At 45.7% G+C, this 24,856-nt stretch overlaps 1 protein-coding gene across 6 annotated transcripts in view; it reads left to right on the top strand.

The window, feature by feature from the left end:
* LOC130122616 (cullin-9) overlaps window positions 1-24,856 on the top strand; it is a 268,978-nt gene that overhangs the window by 211,322 nt on the left and 32,800 nt on the right. For all 6 annotated transcript variants that reach the window (XR_008811248.1, XM_056291554.1, XM_056291556.1 and 3 more), the window contains 4 exons: window positions 394-659; window positions 2,616-2,742; window positions 3,917-4,165; window positions 5,098-5,238. Coding sequence is in view for 5 of the 6 variants with exons in the window: in XM_056291554.1 (XP_056147529.1) it covers window positions 394-659; window positions 2,616-2,742; window positions 3,917-4,165; window positions 5,098-5,238 (783 nt within the window). In the remaining variant the exon portion in view is untranslated. The remainder of the gene's footprint in view (window positions 1-393; window positions 660-2,615; window positions 2,743-3,916; window positions 4,166-5,097; window positions 5,239-24,856) is intronic.

Below are 24,856 nucleotides of genomic sequence, written 5' to 3' on the forward strand. Positions count from 1 at the left end.
ATAACAGGAAGGCAATGGTGCAGAGTGCAAAGATGCTGGAGTAAATGTTAACAGGTTATTTTATATACATGAGGTAGGTGGCCATAACAGAATATAGTACATGTATGTATTGCAGATTTTATACTTGAGATGTATGCCTCACATTCACACATTCACACATTGATGGCGGAGGCTGCCATGCAAGGTGCCAACCTGCTCATAAGGAGTGGTTAGGGCTTCAGTGTCTTGCTCAAGCACACTTGTTCAAGGACACTTTAATACACTCTCTGGAGGAGCCAGGGATCAAACCAGGAACCTTCCAATTACTAGACAACCCGTTCTACATCCTGGGCCATACCGTCCAAGGTTAAACTTCTCTCTCTCTCGCTCTTTCTCTCTGTCTCCCTCCTCCAGGTGTTGGACTCTTGTCAGAAGCAGGATGCGTCTCGTTCGCCCTGTGCGGTGCGGTTCAGTTGCAGCACCAGCGATGTCCTGTCATGCATCATGCATGTCATCAGTAAGGGCTACATTCGGCGTAATGAGGACAGCCCGCACATCGTGGAGTTCCTGCCTGAGGACCCGTCCACACCTCAGAAGGGCCAAGCCCAGTTCTCCTTCACCAAAGCTGAGCTGAAGAAGGGTAGCGGAGGTAGCAGCAGGGCGAGCGAGGCCGAGTTCAGGTGTGATGACAGCGGGGTTGGATGGGGCGGCTAGGCCTGCTGGTCTGGCTGACTGGGCGAACTGGGCAGACCTACTGGGGTTTTAAATTTTCTTTTCTGAGTGGGTTTATTTTCCCAGTCAATGGAGGAAGAGGACAAGGAGGAGGATCTTATCATTGACAAACATAAAGGCTTGTTCAAAGAAAGTTGTATCAGTTCATCTGGACACCTTTATTGAGAGAAACGTTTCATCACTCATCTAAGTGATCTCTTCATTCTAAATGTCTTTATGCATGCTCAATAATCCAGGTAAGAAAATCAAAGAAAGTTGAATCAGTTCATCTGGATAAAACGTTTATTCATCACTCATCTAAATGACGTCTTCAGTCTAAACTCACTGCAGGTATCACCACCCTTATAAATGATACAGTTGTATAACAACCAAAACCAACAATCAGTTTCATATGCAAATAGGCGTGACCATTAACTAGAGTTTCAATGGCCATATGTACTATTCACAGAGGATTTGGGAATGTTTGCAATCACAGCATTGTAAAATGGCGATATACTCTTAGCCCCCCCCCCCCCCCCTCGGTTCAGGGATGATCATTCCCGCTTCACATAGATGGCCTCTTTGACTCCCCGTTCAAACCAGCATTCCTCCCTATCAAGCATGTTAATGGTCTTGCCTATTTACATATGAAACTGATTGTTGGTTTTGGTTGTTATGCCACTGTCATGTTTATAAGGGTGGGAATACCTGCAGTCAGTTTAGACTGAAGAGGTCATTTAGATGATAAAATGTTTCTGTCAATAAATGTATCCAGATGAACTGATTCAACTTTTTTTTTTTCCCCTTTTTCTCCCCAGTTGTACTTGGCCTGCTACCCCACTCTTCCGAGCCATCCCAGCTGCTGCTCCACCTCCTCTGTCAAGCCGGGAAGGGCTGCAAACTACCACATGCCTCCTCCGATACATGTGGAGTTGCCAGCCACTTCTTTTCACCTGACAGTGAGGAGTTTCACCAGTGGGATGTAGCACGTGGGAGGATCACGCTATTCCCCTCAGTTCCCCCTCCCCGAACAGGCGCCCTAACCAACCTGAGGAGGTGCTAGTGCAGTGACTAGGACACATACCCACATCTGGCTTCTCACCCACAGACACGGCCAATTGTGTCTGTCGGGACGCCCGACCAAACTGTAGTTAACACCGGGATTCGAACTGGCGATCCCCGTGTTAGTAGGCAATGGAATAGACCGCCACGCCACCCGGATGCCCTTTCTTTGATTTTCTTACCTGGATTATTGAGCATGCATAAAGACATAAAGTCTTGTTTATTTTTGCATGTTTGGGATTAAAACTGGTGGTAACTGGTGGTAATGGTGATAACTACTTTGTTTTTGTTTTTTTCTGGGCTCCATCGTGATCATGCTCTGTCACAGATGGAATCTATCCGAGATTAGTCTTTTACAACCCAATGGAGAAACATCTATTCATGCATTTATGCATCATACATTTATGACTGTGTATGCATCTATGTTTAAATGAGCTCACTCGAAACAATCATCTGAACATAATGAAAATGTTGTAATAGTTTAATGTAGAACCGTAATAATAGATTAAATTAATATTTATTTCCCTAACTAGTATATTACCTGTTTTATTACCTAGTTAAACTAATAAACAGATGTGTTTACTAAATAACTAGTTCACTAACTACTTATCTTGCTAATGAGCTAAATAGTTAACTAGGTCACTATCTAGTGCACCAATTAACCTCTCCAGAAATTCACTATTTCTCTAACTTCCTAAGATGTAGCAAAGTAAATGAAGAATTCTATACTTTTTTTGTAATCGGCTGTTTGTGTGTGTGTGTGTGTGTGTGTGTGTGTGTGTGTGTGTGTGTGTGTGTGTGTGTGTGTGTGTGTGTGTGTGTGTGTGTGTGTGTGTGTGTGTGTGTGCGTGTGCCCCCTACAGTGTGGGTGGTCTGGTCCACGACCCCCAGAGGGCGGACGATGGGGTTATGGAGGCAGTTCTGTTCTCTATGGGACGGACCATGACCCAGGACGAGGTCCGACAGCTGATGCAGCGAACGGTCCAACAGGTCTCATGTTTTTGATTAACTACCCATACTAGACCTGTTATGTCTATGATACAGTACCAGTACCCTCTGGTTGTCTGGGGGTCTATGGATCAGCGTCTGTATGTCTGACCGTACAGAAATCTCACTACAGATCTGATTCTGATGAAATTCGGATTAATGACTCAGCCTTTCGATACACTCTGATACTAAAATAATGATTTACCCAACATAGCACCCCCGAAGACCAAAAAGATCCCAAACTTTAAAGAGAGACTGACATGCCCTTTCTGAACACATTATTTAACATTGGGAGTTTGAATCAAAACCGAAAATAGGTGTGGTTTTATGAATTCAAAGCTATTGGCTACTGTCTTCCTGATGTCACCGCGCTACCACTCATACCACTCATGTCCGCCGACATGATAACTGACCGATAAACGTCGATTAATATCACAATTCGGTGAGTATTTTGACTCCATAACTCAAAATCTGTTACAAACAACAATAACACACAGGTACATGGATATAAAGTTTTTATTTTAGGCTTTTAAACATGAGTGGTAGCACAGTGACGTTTGACGTGGATCCAGTTATCCACAGCTCTCATACGTAGTATAGAGGGCTGTGTAACCCTATATGCAAATTGACTGGTGTCTACGTATCCACCGGCACAATTTGTCATTGGACACCATCTACAGTCAATCACAGATCTATCTCAAGTGGCTGTAGATCCGCTGTTTGGCCACTGAATTTCTCCGTGGTCACATTCCAACTCGGAACATAGCCTATCAATAGGAATTTTCAGATTTTGATGTCAGTATCACTTTAAACTAGCACAACTTTCTCATCATTGCAACTAGAGTCTTGAAATGTGGTTCACAGGCATTTTCCCCATCTGAACATTTTTACTTCTTGTAGCGTCAAGCTCCATCCAGTAATACTGTTTGTGAACGTCTATAATGTTTTTGACACAGGTCATGCTCACTGTTTCCTTGTTTAAATCTTATATCATCTTCATAGAGAATTTTTTCTGTTATAAACTGAAACGTTTAGACCCTCCGATGAGAGGGTCTGAGGACAGGATGTTGTGTTGCTGTAAAGCCCACTGAGGCAAATTTGCGATATTGGGCTATACAAATAAAATTGACTTGACTTGAAACATCACAGTGTGATTCTGACATAACTGTGCTTGCAGGTTTCCGGGACGCTGAGTTTGGATCTGGACCGGGCCGAACACTTGCTGGTTCACTGTAAGTGGAATGTGGATGTTCTGATCCAGCGCTATACAGATGACCCAGATGGCATCATCATGGCTGCCGGTCTGAAGAGCCGCAACCCCCAGCCGCCCCCGAGCCCTGCGACCACTTGCCCAGTCTGCGTCATGTCCCCCACCGGGGAGGTCGAGTCTGCTCCCACACTCAGCTGTATGCACTACTGCTGCAGGGTGAGCCCTGCCCCCCAAAACACACGCACGCACACACAGACGAGCATTGAATCTCTGTTGGCCTCATTCACTGCAGTACAGCTTGTATTGTCTAACCCTAACACACGACCATAACATACACTGTCAACATCAACAACATGCCCTCATCATTAACACACACACACCCTCAACTTTAACACACAACCGTAACACACACCTTCACATCAACACACAACTCTAACACACACCCTCAATGTTAACACGTACACCCTCAACATTAACACACAATAACACACACCCTCAACATTAACACACACACACACCCTCAACATAAACACACAACCATAACATACACCCTCAACATTAACACACTAACGTAACACAAAGACTCAATGTTAAGACACACACACACACACAGAGGCACAACACGCACATACTTTCACATCCATCACTTCACCAGGTAGTCAATTATTTACTCACGACTGATCAATGATTTTGGATCTCGCCCTCTTAGACGCTAATGACTTAAATGTTTTCTGGCTTCTATTAATGAGTTAAAACATGAAGCAAATGTAACACATGTCTAATAAAAATATTATATGCTTTTGGGCTTTAGAATGAGTGTGAGGGGATTTACTTTGTATTATTCAGCACTATTCTGTATCCCCAAGTGATATTTACTAGTAATATTATAATATTTTCTCATCATACTATGAGATTTATGAGTCATAGTATTTACTGTTTTTTTGATGAGATTTACTTGTCATACTACAATATCTATGAGTCCTATGAGATTTACTAATCGTGTATGAGATTTACCTCTTATTTCATGAGTGAGAATGCTGAAACACACATAGCTCCTTTCAAATGGCAGAGTAGGACATGTGATGTGATATACTCTGCGTGTTTTAAAAAGACAGGAGGATGTTCAAAAGACTCTCTCTCTGTTGTAGTCTTGTTGGCAAAAGTACCTGACTGCACGGATTGAACAGAACCTGGTGATGAACTGTAACTGTCCAATCACAGACTGCCGGGCTCAGCCCACCTCCCAGTTCTTCTTCAATATCCTGGCTGACAAGGATACCATCTCCAAGGTAACACTCCATGTCTCCATGTCAATATTTACATCAAATGTTATAAACTGATTTCCTGCTAGCTAACAAGCAAAATGGCCCAATAACAAAGAAGACTACAGAAATACCACAAAATGTAATTTAGTGACAAGATCAAATTAAGAGGAGATAAAGGCGTCATCGCCGCCTTTATCCATTTTAAATATGAAAATAACAAAAGATTCTAAGGTTGACTTCCGGGTGGCGCTTGACTGTGACGCACACGTAGCTCAGTAGCTCGTCCTCAGCAACTCCTAAACTCCTTTTTTCAGTTACTCTTTCGACCAACATTGATAACACATCGCAGCATAATATCTCAAGGAAAGCCCGGAGGCAAACGGGAAGGCGAGAGTATGTCGCCGTTAAAGAAAAAACCTATGGTTACGATGCCAAAGGAAGAGCTCGACGACGCCATAGCTAACGCTGTTAAGACCACATTGGTAGAACAGCAGAGTGACTTCAACACATTAATCCAGTCAGCAGTGAAAGAAGTGATCAACAGTGTCCTCATCACACAGTTAACAGAACTAATCAAATTAAGCATATCAAAGATATAATATGTATGAAATGGCCAAAGAGCTTGAGTCCTCTAACAAAGCTATCCGGAGCAACACGGCTAAGTTTGACACGCTGCAGGCTACGGTGAGAGCTAGCAAGCAACAAGCTAATGATATTCAGCATCAAGTGGGGAACTCACCTCAAAGATCACTCAGATGGAGGACCATAGCCGGAGGTCCAACGTAAGACTGGTCGGACTGAAGGAAGGCGAGTAAGGGTTGGACGCCATTGGTTTTCTGAGCAAAAACTTGCCGAAGTGGATACCTTCATTAGGAGAACGGGTTATCCGCATAGAGAGGGCCCATAGACTTTACAGCAGAGTTAGCACAGATGCTAACCAGCCTCGCACGCTGATCTTCAAACTGCTGGACTTCTCTGATCGTCAAGCCATTTTGAAGGGAGCTAGAGCTCAGCCCGTTAAGCATAACAAGTAAACCTTGCTGTTCTTCCCGGATTACAGCAGAGAAACGACGAGCAAACGGGTGGAGTTCGCCCCGGTCCACAAGAGGATGATTTCGCTTGGGCTCCAGCCGTTCCTGCTTTACCCGGCCCAGCTGAAAATCACCTATCGTGGGCACACTGTCAACTTTGGGACGCCACGCAAAGTCGAGAAGTTTCTCCAACACACCTTTCAACCTCCACCAGCCATGCAAAACCAGAAATGCCCGCTTTGCTCCGGGAGCCGGACAACGGCGACAAGATGGACGCCTCATCATCGCCACCGTGAGTTGTTGCCCACAGCTAAACGATCTTGTTATGCTTTACACTGTGACTACCTGCTAATTTAGCTATTCAACAGTGATGGGACTTGGACTGATGTTGCTATTCACTCTTTCTACTACTACTACTACTACTACTACTACTTTATAGCTCTGTAGTTGCTACAGTTCTGCACATTGCACATATTCTGCAAATATTGTTCTGTGGCGGACACTAGGGGCTATGCCTCTCACCCAGCAGGACTGTGAGCTGGGGGCGTGGTTTACGTTCCCGGGCTTGCTGGTGCAGGGTTGTTCCTGCTGTAGTTTGGTTTTGGAGCTGAGGAATAAACAGCAAACTCGCCTTCGTCTCCTGTGTCTTTTCCTCATCCTGCCACATTGGTGACCCCGAATTGAACATGTTTGGAGCAGAAGAGGAGTGTGATCCACTTCGGCCACGCCGCCCCAACTCTCACAGCCAGCCGTTCTCGCCGCGGCTTTGAAACTCCCAGAGTTCTGGCAGAGCGACCCGGCTTCGTGGTTCCAGCATGTCGAGGCACTGTTCCACCTGCGTGGAATCTCCGTGGACGACTCCAGATATTATTTGATCGTCGCTGCGCTGGACCAGCAGTCCACACGCCGGGCCATGCAGCTGTTGTGCGCCCCTCTGCAACACGATAAATACATGGCCCTCAAACATCTTCTGCTCCGGAGGTACAGCCTATCTGCCGCAGAGAGGGCAGATAGAATCCTTTCCCTATCCGATTTGGGCGACGGGATGGCTGTGGATCTCATGGACAATATGCTGTCGCTGCTAGGCTTGGACGAAGGCGGATTCCTTTTCCCGCACGTTTTCCTGCGCCAGCTTCCGTCTCCTGTGCGCGCGGCTTTGGCTAACTCCCCGTGTCTGGCCGCTGGTGACTGCCGAGGTTTGGCTGAGGAGGCCGATCGGGTCCTGCTGGCTACCAGACGGTTCTCTGTGCGGAGTGTGGCATCTGAGCCTCTGCAGCCAGCGTCGGAGGATGCGGACCCGGCGCTGGTGGCTGGAGTAACTGCCCAGAGACGGCGCGGGAGAGGCCTCTGTTTCTTCCACCAGTGGTTCGGCAGCAAGGCTAGGCGCTGCGTCCCTTTGTGCATGTTTGAGGCGCCGGGAAACTCCAGGGCCAGCGCTCAGTAGCAGCTGTGGGCGCTGGCGGACGTAGTGAGCTGCTCTTCATTAAGGACACGATGTCAGGAAGACGGTTTCTGGTGGACTCAGGCTCGCAAAAGAGCCTACTCCCTCCTGCTAAGACAGACAGGTCGACCAAAGGCGGCGGCCCACAGTTAAGTGCAGCTAACGGTTCGTCCATTGCGACGTTTGGCACAAGGTTGGTGACTGTTTGTTTCCACGGGCGCCATTTTGAGTGGGACTTTGTAGTGACCGCCATTACGGTTCCTATTATCGGTGCGGATTTTCTGTGTGCTAAACGTGCTAATGGTCTGCTGGTTGATGTTGCAAACTGCCGTTTAATTGATGCTGTGTCTTTCACCACTGTTCCGTACGAGACAGGGGGAGCCGGGCCGTTAACACACGCTAACTTTTTAGCATTAGGGGATGTTTTTCAGCGTTTGCTGGCGGATTTTCCATTGGTGACTACGCCTGCCTTTTCCACCGCGGTTACTAAACACGGGGTAGAACATTTCATTCCCACTGTGGGACTGCCAGTTTTTGCGCGCGCGCGGCGCCTCAACACGGTAAAATTGGCTACAGCCAAGGAGGAGTTCGCCATCATGGAGTGTCTGGGTATAGTGAGGCGTTCCAACAGCCCGTGGGCCTTGCCGCTTCACATGGTGCCCAAGGCGGATGGGTCGTGGCGGCCTTGCGGCGACTTTCGCCACCTGAACAACGTCACCACCAATGACCGCTATCCCATCCCACACATACAGGACTTTTTCATACGCCTGGCGGGTACCACTATTTTCTCTAGGGTGGACCTGGTGCGCGGCTATCATCAGGTTCCCGTGCGCGCAGAGGATGTGCCTAAGACAGCAGTGATCACCCCATTTGGGCTTTTTGAGTTCATGCGCATGCCTTTTGGCTTGAAGGGGGCTTTGCAAACCTTTCAGAGGCTGATGGACTCAGTGTTGCGTGACCTTGATTTCGTGTTCGTTTATCTCGACGACATATTAGTGGCCAGTCCGTCAGCTTAAGAGCACCTGGCGCACCTGAAACAGGTTTTCCGTTGTTTGGACGAACACGGCCTGATAGTCAACCCGGCCAAGTGTCAGTTTGGACTGCCGGTGATTGACTTCTTGGGTTACTGCATTTCGCCGCAAGGCGCGGTCCCGTTGCCTTCTAAGGTGCAAGCGGTGGCGGCATTTCCCCGCCCGGTCTCTGTTAAGGCATTGCAGGAATTCTTGGGCATGGTGAATTTCTATAACCGTTTCCTCCCTCGCGCTGCCCACCTCCTTCAGCCACTTTACGAAGCCCTGCGGCTTAAGAAGGCTAACGACCCTGTCGACTGGACTCCCGAACGGGTCTAGGCCTTTGACGGAGCTAAGTGCGCCCTGGCTAACGCTGCCCTCCTCGCCCATCCCACACCCATACGGCGTCCATAGCTTTAACAACCGATGCATCTGACATAGCCGTGGAGGCTGTGGTTGAACAGCGTGTGGCGAATGCGTGGCAGCCACTCGCATTTTTTAGCCGCAAACTGCGAGATAGCGAGCGCAAGTACAGTGTTTTTGACCGGGAGTTGCTGGCACTGCACCTTGCAACCCGGCATTTCCGCTTCCTGCTGGAGGGTCGCCCATTCGCGGCTTATGTGGATCATAAACCGCTGACTTTCGCCATGGCCAAGGTGACTGAGCCGTGGTCTGCTCGTCAGCAGCGCCACCTAGCGGCAATCTCCGAGTTCACAACGGACATTCAACATGTGGCTGGGAAGTCCAACTCTGTTGCTGATTGTCTGTCGCGTGTGCTTGTGTGTCCTGTGCACCTCGGTGTGGATTTCTCCGCTATGGCTGCCGACCAGCTCAGCAACCCGGACATCCTTGCCCTTAGGTCAACGCGTACCGGCCTCAAGCTGGAGGACGCTGTGATGCAGGAAGGCAGTCCTGCCCTCCTCTGCGATGTCTCCACCAGCCGTCCCCGCCCCGTTGTTCCAGTGGCCTGGCGCCATTGAGTTTTCGATTCGATTCACTCCCTCTCGCACCCTGGAGTTCGGGCGTCAGTGAAGTTGGTCGGTTCCAAGTTTGTCTGGCCTGGCCTCCGCAAGGACGTAAAGGGGTGGGCCGCTGCATGTGTAGCGTGCCAGCGCGCTAAGGTCCACCAGCACACTAAGTCGCCCCTCGAACCGTTTCCGATCCCGGCCAGACGTTTCGACCACGTGCATGTGGACCTGGTGGGCCCTCTACCTTCTTCACAGGGTTTTACGCACCTTCTCACAATGGTGGATTGGACCACCAGGTGGCCAGAGGCTGTCCCTCTGTCCTCCACAACATCCTCGGACATTGCACGCGCGTTTCTTTCATCCTGGGTCGCCTGTTTCGGCGCTCCGTCAGATATCACCTCAGACAGGGGCCCCCAGTTCGTGTCAGAGCTCTGGTCGGCACTTGCACGATCCTTGGGTGTGCAGGTACACCGCACTACCGCGTACCACCCTCAGGCTAACGGCTTGTATGAACGTTTTCACTGGTCGCTCAAGGCAGCGCTGCGTGCTGCGCTCTCGGATGGTAACTGGGTGGATCGTTTACCTTGGGTTATGCTCGGGTTGCGTTCGGCTCCTAAGGAGGACCTCGACGCTTCACCTGCTGAGCTGGTGCTCGGTCAGCCGCTCCACGTCCCTGGGGAATTTTTGCCTGGGAGTTCCGCTCCTCGACCCCATCCGGCCGTTTATCCTTTTTTGTCCGACAGCACTCGAGTTCCAGGCCCCATTCACCATTGTTTTTCGCGGTCATTCGTGCCTGCGGAGCTCATGTCGGCTCGTTTTGTTTTTGTACGGCATGATGCTCACCGCTCGCCCCTCCAACCCCCATATGATGGCCCATTTCGGGTTCTTGAGACGGGTCCTAAGGGTTTTGTGCAGGATATGGGTGGGCGTAGGGAGCGTGTCACGCTTGATAGGCTTAAACCGGCACACAGGGTGGCAGGCGAAGTTGTGTTTCCGGCCCAGGTTCCCCGTCGGGGTCGTCCTCCTTCCAGGACCCCGGCAGTGTCTTCACGGGTTCAGCGTTCTGCTTCTCAGCCGACTTTGGACAGTGTTTCACCTACTATTTTGGCTGAGGGACAGCGCAGCCGTTATGGCAGGCTGCTTAAGCCTCCAGTGAGACACTAATTTTCTTTCCAGGAGTCCCTTCTGGGTGTTCGGGGGGGGGGGCTGTGTGGCGGACACTAGGGGCTATGCCTCTCACCCAGCAGGACTGTGAGCTGGGGGTGTGGTTTACGTTCCCGGGCTTGCTGGTGCAGGGTTGTTCCTGCTGTAGTTTGGTTTTGGAGCTGAGGAATAAACAGCAAACTCGCCTTCGTCTCCTGTGTTTTTTCCTCATCCTGCCACAGTTCACTCTTTAGGGCTGTTTATTCCTCACATTGCTTAACAAAGCTTGTTGAAGTTAATGACATTCTGCTGTGCAGGTTATTTGATACTTTATGTCATAGGGATTGAATCGTTCACATCACGCATTGTTCACTCTTAAGCAATTTTCCTGTTAAGATAAGTTGGTTAATATTTTTGATCTTCTATTGTGTGTTTTATTTTGCGTTCTATATCATGGACTGAGTAGCCCACAGTGCTGAAGCTCTTCATGTACTTTGTGTATTATTTGCGTATTATTACATCTCTTCTGTGGGGGTTTTTTTTTCGGTTTGTTTTCTATGGGGGTTTTTTTTCCCCCCGGTTTGTTTTCTGTTGTCTGTTGAACATCATGAGACATAGGAGGTGAGAGGGGTTGTGGGGAGTGGCCTTGCAGTACGCGTGCCACCAGAATGACTAGTGTATGTTCCATGCAAACCTTAGGTGTAACAAGGACCTGGCGGTTTGCCTGTTTGTATATAGTTCTGTTGTTAAACTTTCAATTTTTCTGTGTTAAATGTATTGTGCGGCCATTAGCTATTAAGAGACATATTCTCAGTTTAAGTCTTTTCTTTACTACTAATATAAAGTGGACTGTTTACATGTTATTTTGCTAGACTTCTACACCACCATTTAAATGGCCAACTTAAATATCTTGAGCTGGAACTTTCAACGTCTGAACTCACCCATTAAGCGCACTTGTTGCCTGGAATTTTTACACCACAAACATGATTCTGTAGCTCTGATTCCAGAGACACACCTGACAGCGAAGGACGTACAGCGGTTCCAAAACAAGCACTAGCTCATTCATGCGCATCAACTAAAGCTAGAGGTGTCTGGATTATAGCAGAAAGGAAATTACAGTTTGTGGTTATGGAGAATGGTAATGACAATGGTGGTAGATTTGTCTATGTGCTGCTCTCTATTAATTATATAAAACTTCCATTAGTGTGTAAATACGCACCTAATGTTTTTGATGAAAACTTTTTGCCCCCCATCAGTGCGACTTTGTTATGTTATCGAGACCCTCATTGCATTTTCTCTGGCGATTACAATACCACTGTCTCCCCAGAGCTTGACAGATCTACAGGTGCACTTAACAGGTTGACTTGAACTTAGTGGATCTCTGGCGCATTCGTAATTACAAAGTTAAAGCCTATTCCTTTCATTCTAGTCGTCATGGCACCTCCTCCAGAATTGATTATATATTTGTCAGCCCTTCTCTTATAAATAATATACCCCATATCAACATGCTCGCTATCTTAATCTCTGATCATGCCCCTGTGTCATGCACTTTAACACCATTAATTGATTATCCCAAAGCACGCAGATGGAGATTTAATGACTCTGCTTAGCAATGCTGATTTTCTATTACAAATGAAGACACAACTTAGTGAATTTATTGAACAGAACATTGGGTCATGTGACAATCCCCAAACATTATGGGGAGCAGTGAAATGTTTTATAAGAGGCACATGTATTAGTTTTTCTTCTAGGTTAAAAGCTGAGCACAATAAGCGGTTTTCTGAAATTGAGCAGGAGATAGACAGAGTGGAGAAGGCCTCCCTCTGAAGCCAACACCAATATTCTCGAGGCATTAAGGGGAGAATATAGAAATTTATCCATAAGCAGGGCTGAGTTTATTCTACATAGAACCAAACAGAGATATTATATGATGGCGACCGCCCGAGTAGACTATTAGCCCTCCGGATGAAACAAAATGAATCCAAAGCAGTGATTAATGGAATTCGTACAACAGAAGGTGACGTTGTTACAGATCCCAGTGCAATCAACAATGTTTTCAAAAATTTCTACAGCAGTCTCTACACATCAGACTGCCGTGTAGATATTGAGAAGTGCACCATGTTTCTTCAGAATTTAGCTTTGCCTTGTCTGGACCACTTAGAGAGCTTAAAATTAGAAAGCCCCATCTATTTAGAAGAGCTTGAAACAGCAGTAAAAACTCTCCAAAAGGGCAAGAGTCCTGGTTTGGACGGCCTACCACCGGAATTGTATCTAGCCTTTTGGGATCGGGTAGGACCTCTTATATTGGGCTCTATAAACTTAACCATTGAACAGGGATCCTTTCATAGGGACCAGAGAAATGCACTCATCACCATCTTACTCAAGAAAGGTAAAGATCCACTCGAATGCTCAAGTTATCGCCCAGTTTCGCGGATTTGTGGAGATGTGAAACTTTATGCCAAGCTACTGGTTACTCGCATGGAGGCAGTAATTGGGAAGTTAATTCACTTTGATCAGACGGGATTCATGAAAGGGAGAGTAGCATCAGATAATGTTAGGAGTCTCCTACATGTTATCGAGGTTGCAGGTACCTTTCCAGAGGACTGTGCTGTTCTCTCTCTTGATGCTGATAAAGCTTTTGACAGACAGGAATGGAGTTACCTATGGCTGGTCATGGAGAGATTCGGATTTGGGCCTAACTTCATCTCCAAGACACAAATGCTATACGGGCATGCTACAGCATCAGTTCTCACAGGAACATATCAATCACAACCCTTTCCTTTACATCGCGGAAAAAGACAGGGTTGTCCACTTTCCCCTCTGCTCTTTGCCTAGTCCCTAGAACCCCTGGCCCAGTCAATCAGAGAGAGTGACACTATATCTCCTATAACCATAGACCAATCTAGACATTATATTTCATTAAATGCAGATGATTGTCTTCTTTTCATATCTAATATTCGGACATCACTACTGCAGGTCCTAAAACTCTTTAATCTATTTAAAGGGATGGCAGGATATAAAATCAACTGGATTAAATCTGCTCTTCTTCCATTGAATACCGCTGCATTAAATACCAGTTTGACTGCAGACATCCCTAACTGTACATCCTTTACATACCTTGGCATATAGATTTACCCCAGTCTTAGTAGAATAGTTCAGAAAAACTTTTTGGCTGTGAAAAACAAGATCACAGATGATCTGAAGAGGTGGGGCTCTCTTTATGTGTATTTACAAGGCAGAGTTACAACTATCAAAATGAACATTTTGCCTCGGATTAAACTTTTGTTTTTTATGATCCCCTAGCACCACCACCTAAATTTATCATGGAAATGCACTCCCTCATATCACAGTTTTTGAGGAGGAAAGTGTGCATGAATCAAACTTAGAATCTTACAAAGAACCAAACTCACTGGAGGCTTAGCTGTCCCAAACCTTAATTTTTATTATTATACTTTTCAAATTAGACCACTGCATGTTTGGAGAAACCAGGAATCTGAGGTCCTTTGGCAGGCTATGGAGGCAGCTCGAGTGAAGCCACACCGTCTGGAAGACTTACTATATACAGGCAAGGGGTGCAAAAACATTAATCAATCATACGGGAGCATTGTAACCAATTCTATTGATGTATGGAAAAAAGTGGAACTGATGATGGGCAAAATAGATTTATTTCATCAAACATCTCCACTATGGAATAACTGTCACCTTCAATCAGGTGGGCAGCCTTTTACATTTCCCTCATGGTCACAAAAAGGTGTCTTCACTCTCAGTGATATTTTTAACAATGCTGGACTCCGTTCATTCCAAGATATTAGGGAGGAATATGATACCAGGCACCTCTTTCTGTTTTTACTTGAGACTGAGCTCTGCAATGAAAACATATGGGGTGCCCTGGAATGGGCCTTTGCCGGAGCACCCTATGGAGGAGTGGATCGGTCCTGGGCAGGGTACTCGGGGGACAGTGACACGTATATATAACTCTCTGCTTGATCACTCTACTAAGACACTGGCAGTTGAAGGGGTGTGAGCCAGGGAACTCCGCCTTGTCGGTCTGGAACCACATTGGGAAACAATATGGTCTAACATAAGCAATACCTCTAAAAATCTTGCGCATCAGCTTATACACTATAGGATGATTCACAGAGCATATGCTACACCAATCAAATGTTTTAAAATGAAACTAATTACCAGCCCTAACTGTACTCACTGCCGGGCTCAGGTGCTAAGCACAACAATGCATATGTTTTGGGACTGCTCACTGATTAGAGATTTTTGGACACAGGTTTTGTCAACATTGTCAAGAGTTATTAGGATCAACAATATTGCCTCATCCCTGCCTTTGTCTGCTCAATGACGATTCGTCTTTGTCTCTCAATTTAAATCAGCGAAGACTAGTGCTGGCAGGCTTTACTGCAGCAAAAAAGACCATACTGCCACTGTGGTTTAATCCCAAACTTACTTTAATTAAGTGCTGGATGGCGTCCTACCAGAGCATAGTGTCTCTTGAGTGTACAACAGCACGACTCAATAGAGCCAAGCCTGCCACTGTGCAGGCATGGTCAGGCATAGCTGTGTCCATAAGAGACTACCTTAAAAGAAGGAATCTCCCCCTCCCTGCACCCCTCCACACCCAGTAACATCAGACCTGGAGCAGGCCAGCTTTGGAAGTTAGTAGAAATGAATGGTTGTATATACAATGTATAGTTTTGTTTTATTGGGGGTTTTTTTCTTTCTTTTCAGTCCACTATTATTTGTTTTTCCCTTGAGAATGTCTGTCTCTTACTCTCAGCTACTTTGGATACATTTTTTTTATTCTGTACATTTTTTCCCTTTATTTCGGTCCTTAAACATTGTTACTAATGTGCTGCCCTGTTGTTGTTGTTTGTGTGTTGTGTCCTGTTTTTTAAAAATAAAAATTGTTGATCAAAAAAAAAAAAGATTCTAAGGTTTATACTGGATGTGACTAGGGATGCATGGTATTGGATTTTTGCCAATATTCGCTATGCTGATATTTTCAAACTCATTTTGGCCTATTGTTGATACCGATATATGCACATCTTTGTTTCATTTCATTGAAGAGAACACAAAGTCTGTCCTGTACTAGAATTAACCTATTACTCTTATTGTGATGGCCTACTTGTTGCAGATAGACATAAAACATTTCCTTTGATTCTACCCTAAATGTATCCTTTTACAAATATAGACATTCACTCATAAAAAATAAGGAAATCATTTCAACTTGTACGAGATGTAAATATGCCACTTTTTTCTTTTTTTTTTAACCCCTTTTTCTCCCCAATTGTACTTTAGCCAACTCTTCCCCCACTGAATATATGAGGCAGATTTAGTCACTACTCCAGGTTTGGTGGAAGAGCGATCCATGATCGGGTCCAACCAACAGTTGAAGTTCCCACCAAGTATTAAGTAGTGTGTGCTCAGATCAGGAAGAAAAGAAAACAGGTGATCAAAGAACCCAGCATCGTCCACGTTCGGGGCATCTACGTTGGCCAGGACAACATTTATGTTAAATAGTTTCCCTGAGACAATTATAAACCTCCCATTCTTATCAGCTGTGATTTTGGTTGGGTCAAAGAGTATATGTTTAGCTACTAGGATGGAGACCCCTCTTGCCTTGGCCTGGAAAGCAGAATGGAAGTGCTGCCCTGCCCAGCCTGCCATAATAGTCCATGGGCCAGACGATATTTCGGTACACTCAAGGTGGCAAAACTTACTTATAATTTTTGAAAGGATCCATGTCTGTAGATGATATTTTGGTATGATAACCATTCCTGAGTGGCAGCTGTATCACAGTTATCAGCTCATGAAGTTAACCACCCGCTAAACTAAATTGCATTTTAGACGCTGGTGCATATCCTGGTTTAGCCTCATGGTCAGGACATTTTTCAATGTTCTATAATATTGTCTTTGGTATCATTTCAAAGGGAACCTTCTTAGCTTTCATTCAAGCCCTGTTGTGGATATTTCTCACGAATATAGAGGTCACTTGAGCTCTTCAACCCGTCAATAACACACATCTTTCTGCAATGTTCGCCTAAACTATATACTTTCTTTCAGCCCTGTGGCGTCTAGGAATATCAGGGACACAAAACACAAAAACTGGAATACTCACAGGACTGTAAAGATTCAGGAAATGTATAATATACCCATACTATTTCATTGTGTGAGGTGATTGTGAGCCTTAAATGAGAACTAGACCAAAGCCAGTTAGGTCACAAACTGGTCTCTATACATTTGTTTAAATACACAATCAAAATACATGATAAAAAGGAATACCATAGTGAGGTAATGAACTATTTTAATATTTTAAACAACATTGACATTTACATATACTTAGTCAATGATACATGTAATCCCATATCATTAGTGGGTATATGTAATGGTAATGGGTAGGGTAATGGGTATATGTGAATATGGTTACATTATTGTTATCAAGCTCTGGGTAACCAAGTCCAGAATCAACATCCTGTGCATCAATAGACTACTACCACAGTAATACCATCAGAATCATCACACTGTCATTCATCAAACTGCTCGTTTCTCTCATCATCTGACTCCCCAAGTTCAAAGTCCAGTTCTGGACCATCCTGCTGTTTTTGGTTACTGCAGGTCTGTAACCTGCACATGTCTGTGCATGGAAGTCCATTTGACAGGCACATGCAGCTTGGCATTTTGCATGAATGCACACACTTGCATGTTAGCATTTCCAAGACCACATCTGGTGCAGGTGGGGAGCGCATCCAGTAAATGGCCAGCTTGCCTTCATCGTCTGTCCATCCATACTCAGTAGGGCTTGGCACCACAGGGTTAGCCTGCAGACAGCACTTCCATATTGCTGCCTGATAGTTGGCTCGTTGAACATGCATAAAGAGACAGTCTCTACATGGTGGCAGCTGGCTGGACTCAACCTCTCCCCTTTTGGTGCAGAAGAGCTGGTAACGCAGTTTTTCACCTCAGCAGTGCTGCTATTAGCAACATACATCCGACAGGTGAACTGCTCAATTTTCTGGAACAGCTCATCACTCACATTCCATGTCTGTCCCAGTTGACTAAAAGTCTCTTGGCAGGAAGTGTGCTTTCTCACTATCTTCAGGGCATTCAGCTTCCCTCGACCAGCGAATGCACTGACAGTGTCGCAGCCTGTGAAGGCATGTAAGCCAATTAGGCTGTCACAGATGCTGTCTCCAAGTGAACTAGCCAGTTTGGTGATGTCGACAAACCGTGTGCGGTTCTGAGTCCCACACTTCTGGTAGATGGGACAGGTGATGTCCTTCTGGAAGCCAAGACAAAGCACCATGACATCAGTGTCCTCAGCTGTGATGATAACTGACTTTGAGCCCGCATTTGCTGCATGCAATGCATGCAGGAGCAGACGGGTGTCAGCTTCTTCATGTGTGGAGTGCAGTTCTGCTGCTTCCTCACACCCATCTTCTGTCAACTTGTAGCAGGTTTCCTCACAGGTCATGTACAACACCTTGCCATGCAGCATAGCTCTGTATCGTGGAAGTTTCCACTCTTCCACCAGAAACTTGATGAGACTGGTCTTGTTGGAGGAACTGCACAGAAATTTTCTCCACTGCTGGACGTGGTGTCCCCCTGCAAGATTCTTGTACTGGAGAGTGATGTCTCCACCCCGGTTCAGTCGTTCAGCATCTTTGATCGAAGTCTGGTGATAGACATCAAAAACAACATCAATCCTCCCACTCTGTGCTCCCTCATGGAGGACCTGGGTCAAGGCTGACTCTGCCACCTGTGCAAAGGTTTTGTTGTTGCCATTCATTTTTTGGACCAGGCTCATCCCATCAATGATGGAAGTAGATGGGATTGGGATGTCTTCTGCAGGATATACATTCTTTTCAAGCTCTCTGGCAAGTGCAGCCTTGTTTGTTTTTCGTAAGGACCCATCAGCATTTGCCAGTGCCCATGGTAGTGGGCCCAATGGGTAGGCAAGGACATCCTTCAGATTCACCTTCCTGCTTTCAGCCACCAGGATCATGTGACTGAAAAGGTTTCTATCTGCCTTCAGAACCACATCCTGTGCTTTCTTTCCATGAGCTTGTTTTGTGCTGACATTGGAGAATGTTTTCAGACTTTGCTTGGTCATCTTGTCGTGGAATTTCACAGGTGGTGGGTCTGCATCTAACCTTGTTTGCTGGAATGCTTGGTAGGCCTCTTCTCCTTTCTCAAGAGCTCTCAAGAGATCTATGGTCACATCAGGTGGAGCCATGTTGCCAGTGGAGAGGCTAACCAAATCAATATCATCAGGGGACATATGATTGAGCCAGTTATTCTCCATAAGGTCCATGAGAGACTGGACATCTGCTTCATCTCTCTTGATCCTTGAACTCTGTAGATCTGGATGAGACCATTTGCACCTGCCTTGACCTGTCAGGTCTCTCAGCTGTCTGAGGTACATGCTTCTATACTCAGCTGTGAGATAATATTTGGTCACAGCTCCTGGCTTCAAGCTGAATCCCTTTGTCCCTCCAGCTGTTTGGGTGTCTTTGTTCACCGTGTCTTCTACAGCTTGGTCAACAGGGATTCGGCCAAAGGGATTGGTGGAGCCCAGTTTGACTGAGAAGCCTCCTTCCATGAATTCTGTGTACACATCTGGGTGTGTGATGGGCAGCTCAGACATCTGGGCGTAGTAGTAGGGGAGGTAGCGTGCATAATTCATCCTGTCATAAGCAAAGCACCATGGGATCATTGCTCGAATGCTAGCCAAGTGTAGCATCCAGTCTCCCTCTCTGGATGCTCGGATGAGCCCCAACAAGATTTCAACCATGTCCAAATAGGACATCCAGAAGTTCGAGAGGCTGCCGTTTCCACCTCTAAGGAACTCACGGTAGACTTCAAATAGATCCATGATGCGTGTACAAGAGCTGTTCTCGAGGACCTCCTTCAAAGCATGTTGTGAGACTTCTTTCCCAAGGCTGTCAATGGTCTTCAGTGTCTCATTCAGGTGAACCATGTCATTCCTGTGAGTTTCTTCCAACCAGGACAGGAAACCATTCAAGGTCAGTCGCATGAGAGCCTCATACAGGAGCTTGTGTTGTCGCACTGCCCTGTTGTACTTGCGGCCATCCATAACACCAGCAATTGAGCCTTCTGCAATCATGCCAGACTCAATGCAGTGGTCTTTGAGTCCAGCATCTTGGAAACGCTTTCCTATTATTGCCAGCAGTGTGCAGATGGTGTGGAATACCCCAAGCCTAACGATGATATCATGGAACTTGTCATGGTGTTTCCATGTGATCTCGACAGCCTTCGCATACAGGGCTTGGTCAAAGACACAGACAATCTTCCTCAGGCCTAAGCACTGCATGATGCTCAGTGACTGGTTAAGCACCTCGTTGACAGTAGACATTTGTGTCGCTGGAGCATTGATGGTAGGCAGATAGCCTATATTGTCGGGGATGACCGTCATCTCTCCTCGAGTCAGGATGTTGAAGCCTGTCCAGCTGCTGACTGACTGTTCTTCTTGTTGTGACATGCGTGCTAGGACCCAAAGAAGGTTTTTCTCTCTGGCAAGCTTAGTATTGGCTGCAGTATCGGCATCTGACTTTTTTGCTTTGTGGTGGCCCTACCCGTTGTCCAGCATTGTAAGTTGGTAACATTGGTGGGGGTCCATCAATGCTTCTCTTCTTTGTTTTGGGAACAGTGGGCATGGGTTGGACAGGAAGTGGGTTGACTGGCTTTGCTTGCACAGCAATCCCATTGACTCTGTGAGATGTTCCCTCACCACTGACAGTTTCTTCAAGACGGTCGATATTGTCCCAGGCTAAAGTTGTGAATATGCCAGGATGGATGTTAGCTGGAAGGGCAATGCCACTCCCTGATGATGAGAGTTTCTGGAGACACAGGGCAGTGTTGATCTCTTCCATCTGTGAATAGGACACACTGTGACCAAGTCGGTTGAGGATGTTTATCAACTGTACATTTCCTGTCAACGATTTGACACTGAATGGCAGAACAATGTGCTTGGAAGGCTTGGTATTTCCACATGTCACTGCATATACTATGTCATGGCCAAATGACTGCAGAAGGCACTGCACTCTCTGGGATGCATGATCAGGATCATTTGAGCCTGTGAGTAGAGAGTACAGGAAGATAATGAGCGACTCTGGAATGGTAGGACATTCTGCTTCTGGTTTGACTTCAGGCGGCCAGGTTTGAGGAACATCTTGACTTTTAATGTCTGCTCTCAATTTGATGGCTGCTTTGGCTATAACATCTTGTGCACTGACACTTTTCAGGGTCTGCAGCTCCCTTTTGAGAGACTGATTTTCTTTGGCAAGTTCCCTCATGGACAAGTTATCGGGATAGAGGAGGAATTTTCCTTTCTCATCAGGGAATATCTGCAAGGCTCCAGCAAACGCACTCTCCAGGTTTCGCCTTATGTGCTTCTTGGTTGATTCCTTGACTTGGGCAATGCCTTGGGAGTTCATTGAAGCTACCAGTCTAGAAGAGAGATCAGTCATTGTCATCACTTGAGGATTGCCAAAAAGCTCCATCCTGATGAAGAGGAACAGCTCATTGTATGCCTTATTCACAGCAGCTTCATACTGGGCTGCAGCATCATCATCTTCATTGCTGGCAACCTCTCCTTTGGAAACCTCTTCTTTGGTGTAAAGTCTATAGCATGACCTGTGGTAGTGCCCTTCAGCTGCTACAAGGTCTCTACTCACAATGGCAAGGATTCTGCTGTCCCTTTTCTTTGTGGCTGCACTCCTGATCTTTGCATCAGCTCGCAGTTCTCGACACTGCACCAGTACTTCTCTCGTATTCTGTCTCTTGGAATATTTGCTGTTTTTCTGACAAAATATGCACTCTGCATCATAAGTCCTAGATGTACTTGGAGCATGTCGAGCTACTCTCTTAGATTGTTTCTCTTCAGCAGAGACACAACTTTTCTTTTCTTTTGCAAGGAGGCCATCAAGAATTTGCTTCATAGTGAAGATACTGCGACACTTTCTGTGGTAGTAGATTGCTGGAATCTGTCCCTCAGGAATGTCTTTTGCCAGTTTCAAAACTGGTGCATGATTTCGTATCTGAGCTGCCCTGAGCAGAGTTCTCCATGAGTCGACACTTTGTAGTGAAACCAGCTTATCTGTATCATCAGAACAGTGGATAATGCACTCCACCCGTGGGCGCTTTGGTATTGGGTAAAAACTTGCTTGTTCACCAGTGGCCATATTCAGTCAGTTTTCACCTGCCACATACAAACAAATACATGTAACTTGGGTGTATGAACACTACTAAAACAAAGTTTACTTTGCTTCACCAGCGTCATATTACCATTATTTATCTTACATAGCCACAAATAGATACATTACCTAGTTGTTATGCAACAGCTGTATTTTGTCCACATGAGGCCGCTAAAATCAACACAAGATGAAAGTTCCTCGTAGCCACTTTAACTAATCATATTAACATATATACATTAAAAGAACATGCTAACATTATGGGAAATTAGCTTACAATCTTCTCCAGAGTGAGACAAGAAGATAGATACCAGTTTCCTCTATATGTGTTTAGTAGAAAGCTATCTGGCTGCACATTAGCCTAGCTTAGCACAATGAATGGAAGTACACAGTACTGGTTATCCTTGGTTGTTGGCCAACTAAGAACTGTCCCAGAGTTTAAGCTAGGCTAATCAGTACCAGGGGTGTTGAAATGCTATATTTGTAAAAATCTGGGCAAATACACAATCGTGAGAGGCACAGAAACAGGTTTCCTGAAAGAAAAATGAAATAGCTGCTCATTTGGAAAGGTTATCATGTATTATTTTACTTCTGTTAGTGTACCAAATAAAATGGCACCAGTGAAGTTGTGTCATCTTGGGTGATATCGATATCTGGTCTGACCCATGGACTAACTGGCTTTGGTCTAGTTAGTTTCTTAGTAATAATGCCCTTCTAATTTAAGGCTCACAATCACCTCACACAATGAAATAGTATGGGTATATTATACATTTCCTGAATCTTTACAGTCCTGTGAGTATTCCAGTTTTTGTGTTTTGTGTCCCTGATATTCCTAGATGCCACAGGGCTAAAAGAAAGTATATAGTTTAGGCGAACATTGCAGAAAGATGTGTGTTATTGACGGGTTGAAGAGCTCAAGTGACCTCTATATTTGTGAGAAATATCCACAACAGGGCTTGAATGAAAGCTAAGAAGGTCCCCTTTAAAATGATACCAAAGACAATATTATAGAACATTGAAAAATGTCCTGACCATGAGGCTAAACCAGGATATGCACCAGCGTCTAAAATGCAATTTACTTTAGGGGGTGGTTAACTTCATGAGCTGATAACTGTGATACAGCTGCCACTCAGGAATGGTTATCATACCAAAATATAATCTACAGACATGGATCCTTTCAAAAATTATAAGTAAGTTTTGCCACCTTGAGTGTACCGAAATAGGAAATTTTGGGCTCTGGCCCATGGACTATAAGTCTGGAGTGCTCTGAGGAACACACATGTGTCTCCTACAGAAACACAACATCTGTGTTAAACTGTTTAAGATGGGTGAATACTCTCTTCCTTTTAACCGGGTGATTCAACCCCTTGACATTCCAACTCACGATATTAAGGTATCTACTCATTATAGTTTGTAAGGGATGTGTGTTGAAGAGTAGCAGTGTGGTATAGATTCCATATAATAGCATTAAAGGGGAAATGGACAGTACATAGTATGTATTCTAAGTTAGATCTATTGCAGCTTTTCCAAAAAGAACATAGTTTAGTGCCTGTGTTAAAGCAAGACAGTTCCTTCCCTACCCACCATTCCTACAAAACTTCTCAAGAACATGAAAGCCTAGTAAGAACTTCCCATATACCCATATCCAAAATAGCAACTGTATTAAACAGTTGCAAGCTCTCCCTAACTTGAACCTGTGCATACACTTCCTGGCAGTTTTAGCCTCAATCCCATATTGATACAAGTGCCTCAAAATAAGGAACAGTTTTCAACTTTTAAGTGTCTACTAAAATCTGTACACAGAAAAATTATGCTGAAAGTAGTTGAAGAAAAATAATGAAATCAATGAGATGGAACGATGTAGTAGCTACATTATGTGCGCAATGAGCATCAGTCACTGTGTCACAGAAGCGCAGCCCCACGGTAAGATGTCTATGTGGTGCTGTTTTGTGTGAGGTAATTCGTCTGCCACACCAGAAGGGGCGCTATTATTGGTTCCACTGTTAAGTCAAGTCAAGGCCATTTTATTTGTATAGCCCAATATCACAAATTACAAATTTGCCTCAGTCACTGTTGATGTTGTAGTGGCCAATGGGTGGTGCTCCGAATGTAAACAGAAATGATAGCGCCATAAGCGATTAAGGCTAGGCTATTAACACAAAACTATGTAGGCTAACAAAACGGCCAGTTAGCCGAACCCACAAGGAACTACAAAGACAACATGTTTGTATAAGTGGTATCTCAAGTGCAAATGACACACAAACATTCCCCATGTCATGTTCTCTATAACGCAATCACCTGGTCGGTGCATTGTGCTGGGTTGCCAGAAAAGTCACGGCGTCCTCCCCCGATGCAAGGTGTGTTTTTCTGCGATCTTGTGTTGTGATTTGTAGTCTCGCTGGGAATAGGAGCGATGGCTTGAAGCCCTGTTGATACAGCCTCGACATCACTTCCCGGTACGCCATGCGTTGCTCAATGACTTCGGGGCAGTAGTCTGCGAAGATAGTCACTGGTTTTCCCCGGTAGAACAGCCCTCCTCTCTTCCTCCAGGCCTCCTGGTTGATCACCTCTTTTATCTTGTAGTGGTGGATGCGTACGATTACCGCTCTTGGCCTGGACCCCAGGGCAGGCTTGGCTGTAAGAGCCCTGTGGGCACGATCGAGCTCCGGAGGTGAAGGAAGGGTCTTGTCGCCAAGAATTTCCACCAGCAGCTTGGAAAAGAAGGCCATGGGTTGTGTACCTTCAGTCGACTCAGGCAGGCCAATTATTCTTATGTTGTTGCGGCGGCTGCGCAACTCAGGGTCAATAGTTTTAGCCTTTAGCTTGTTGT

Source organism: Lampris incognitus, chromosome 13 (genome assembly GCF_029633865.1).
Source record: "Lampris incognitus isolate fLamInc1 chromosome 13, fLamInc1.hap2, whole genome shotgun sequence".
Lineage (NCBI taxonomy): Eukaryota > Metazoa > Chordata > Actinopteri > Lampriformes > Lampridae > Lampris > Lampris incognitus.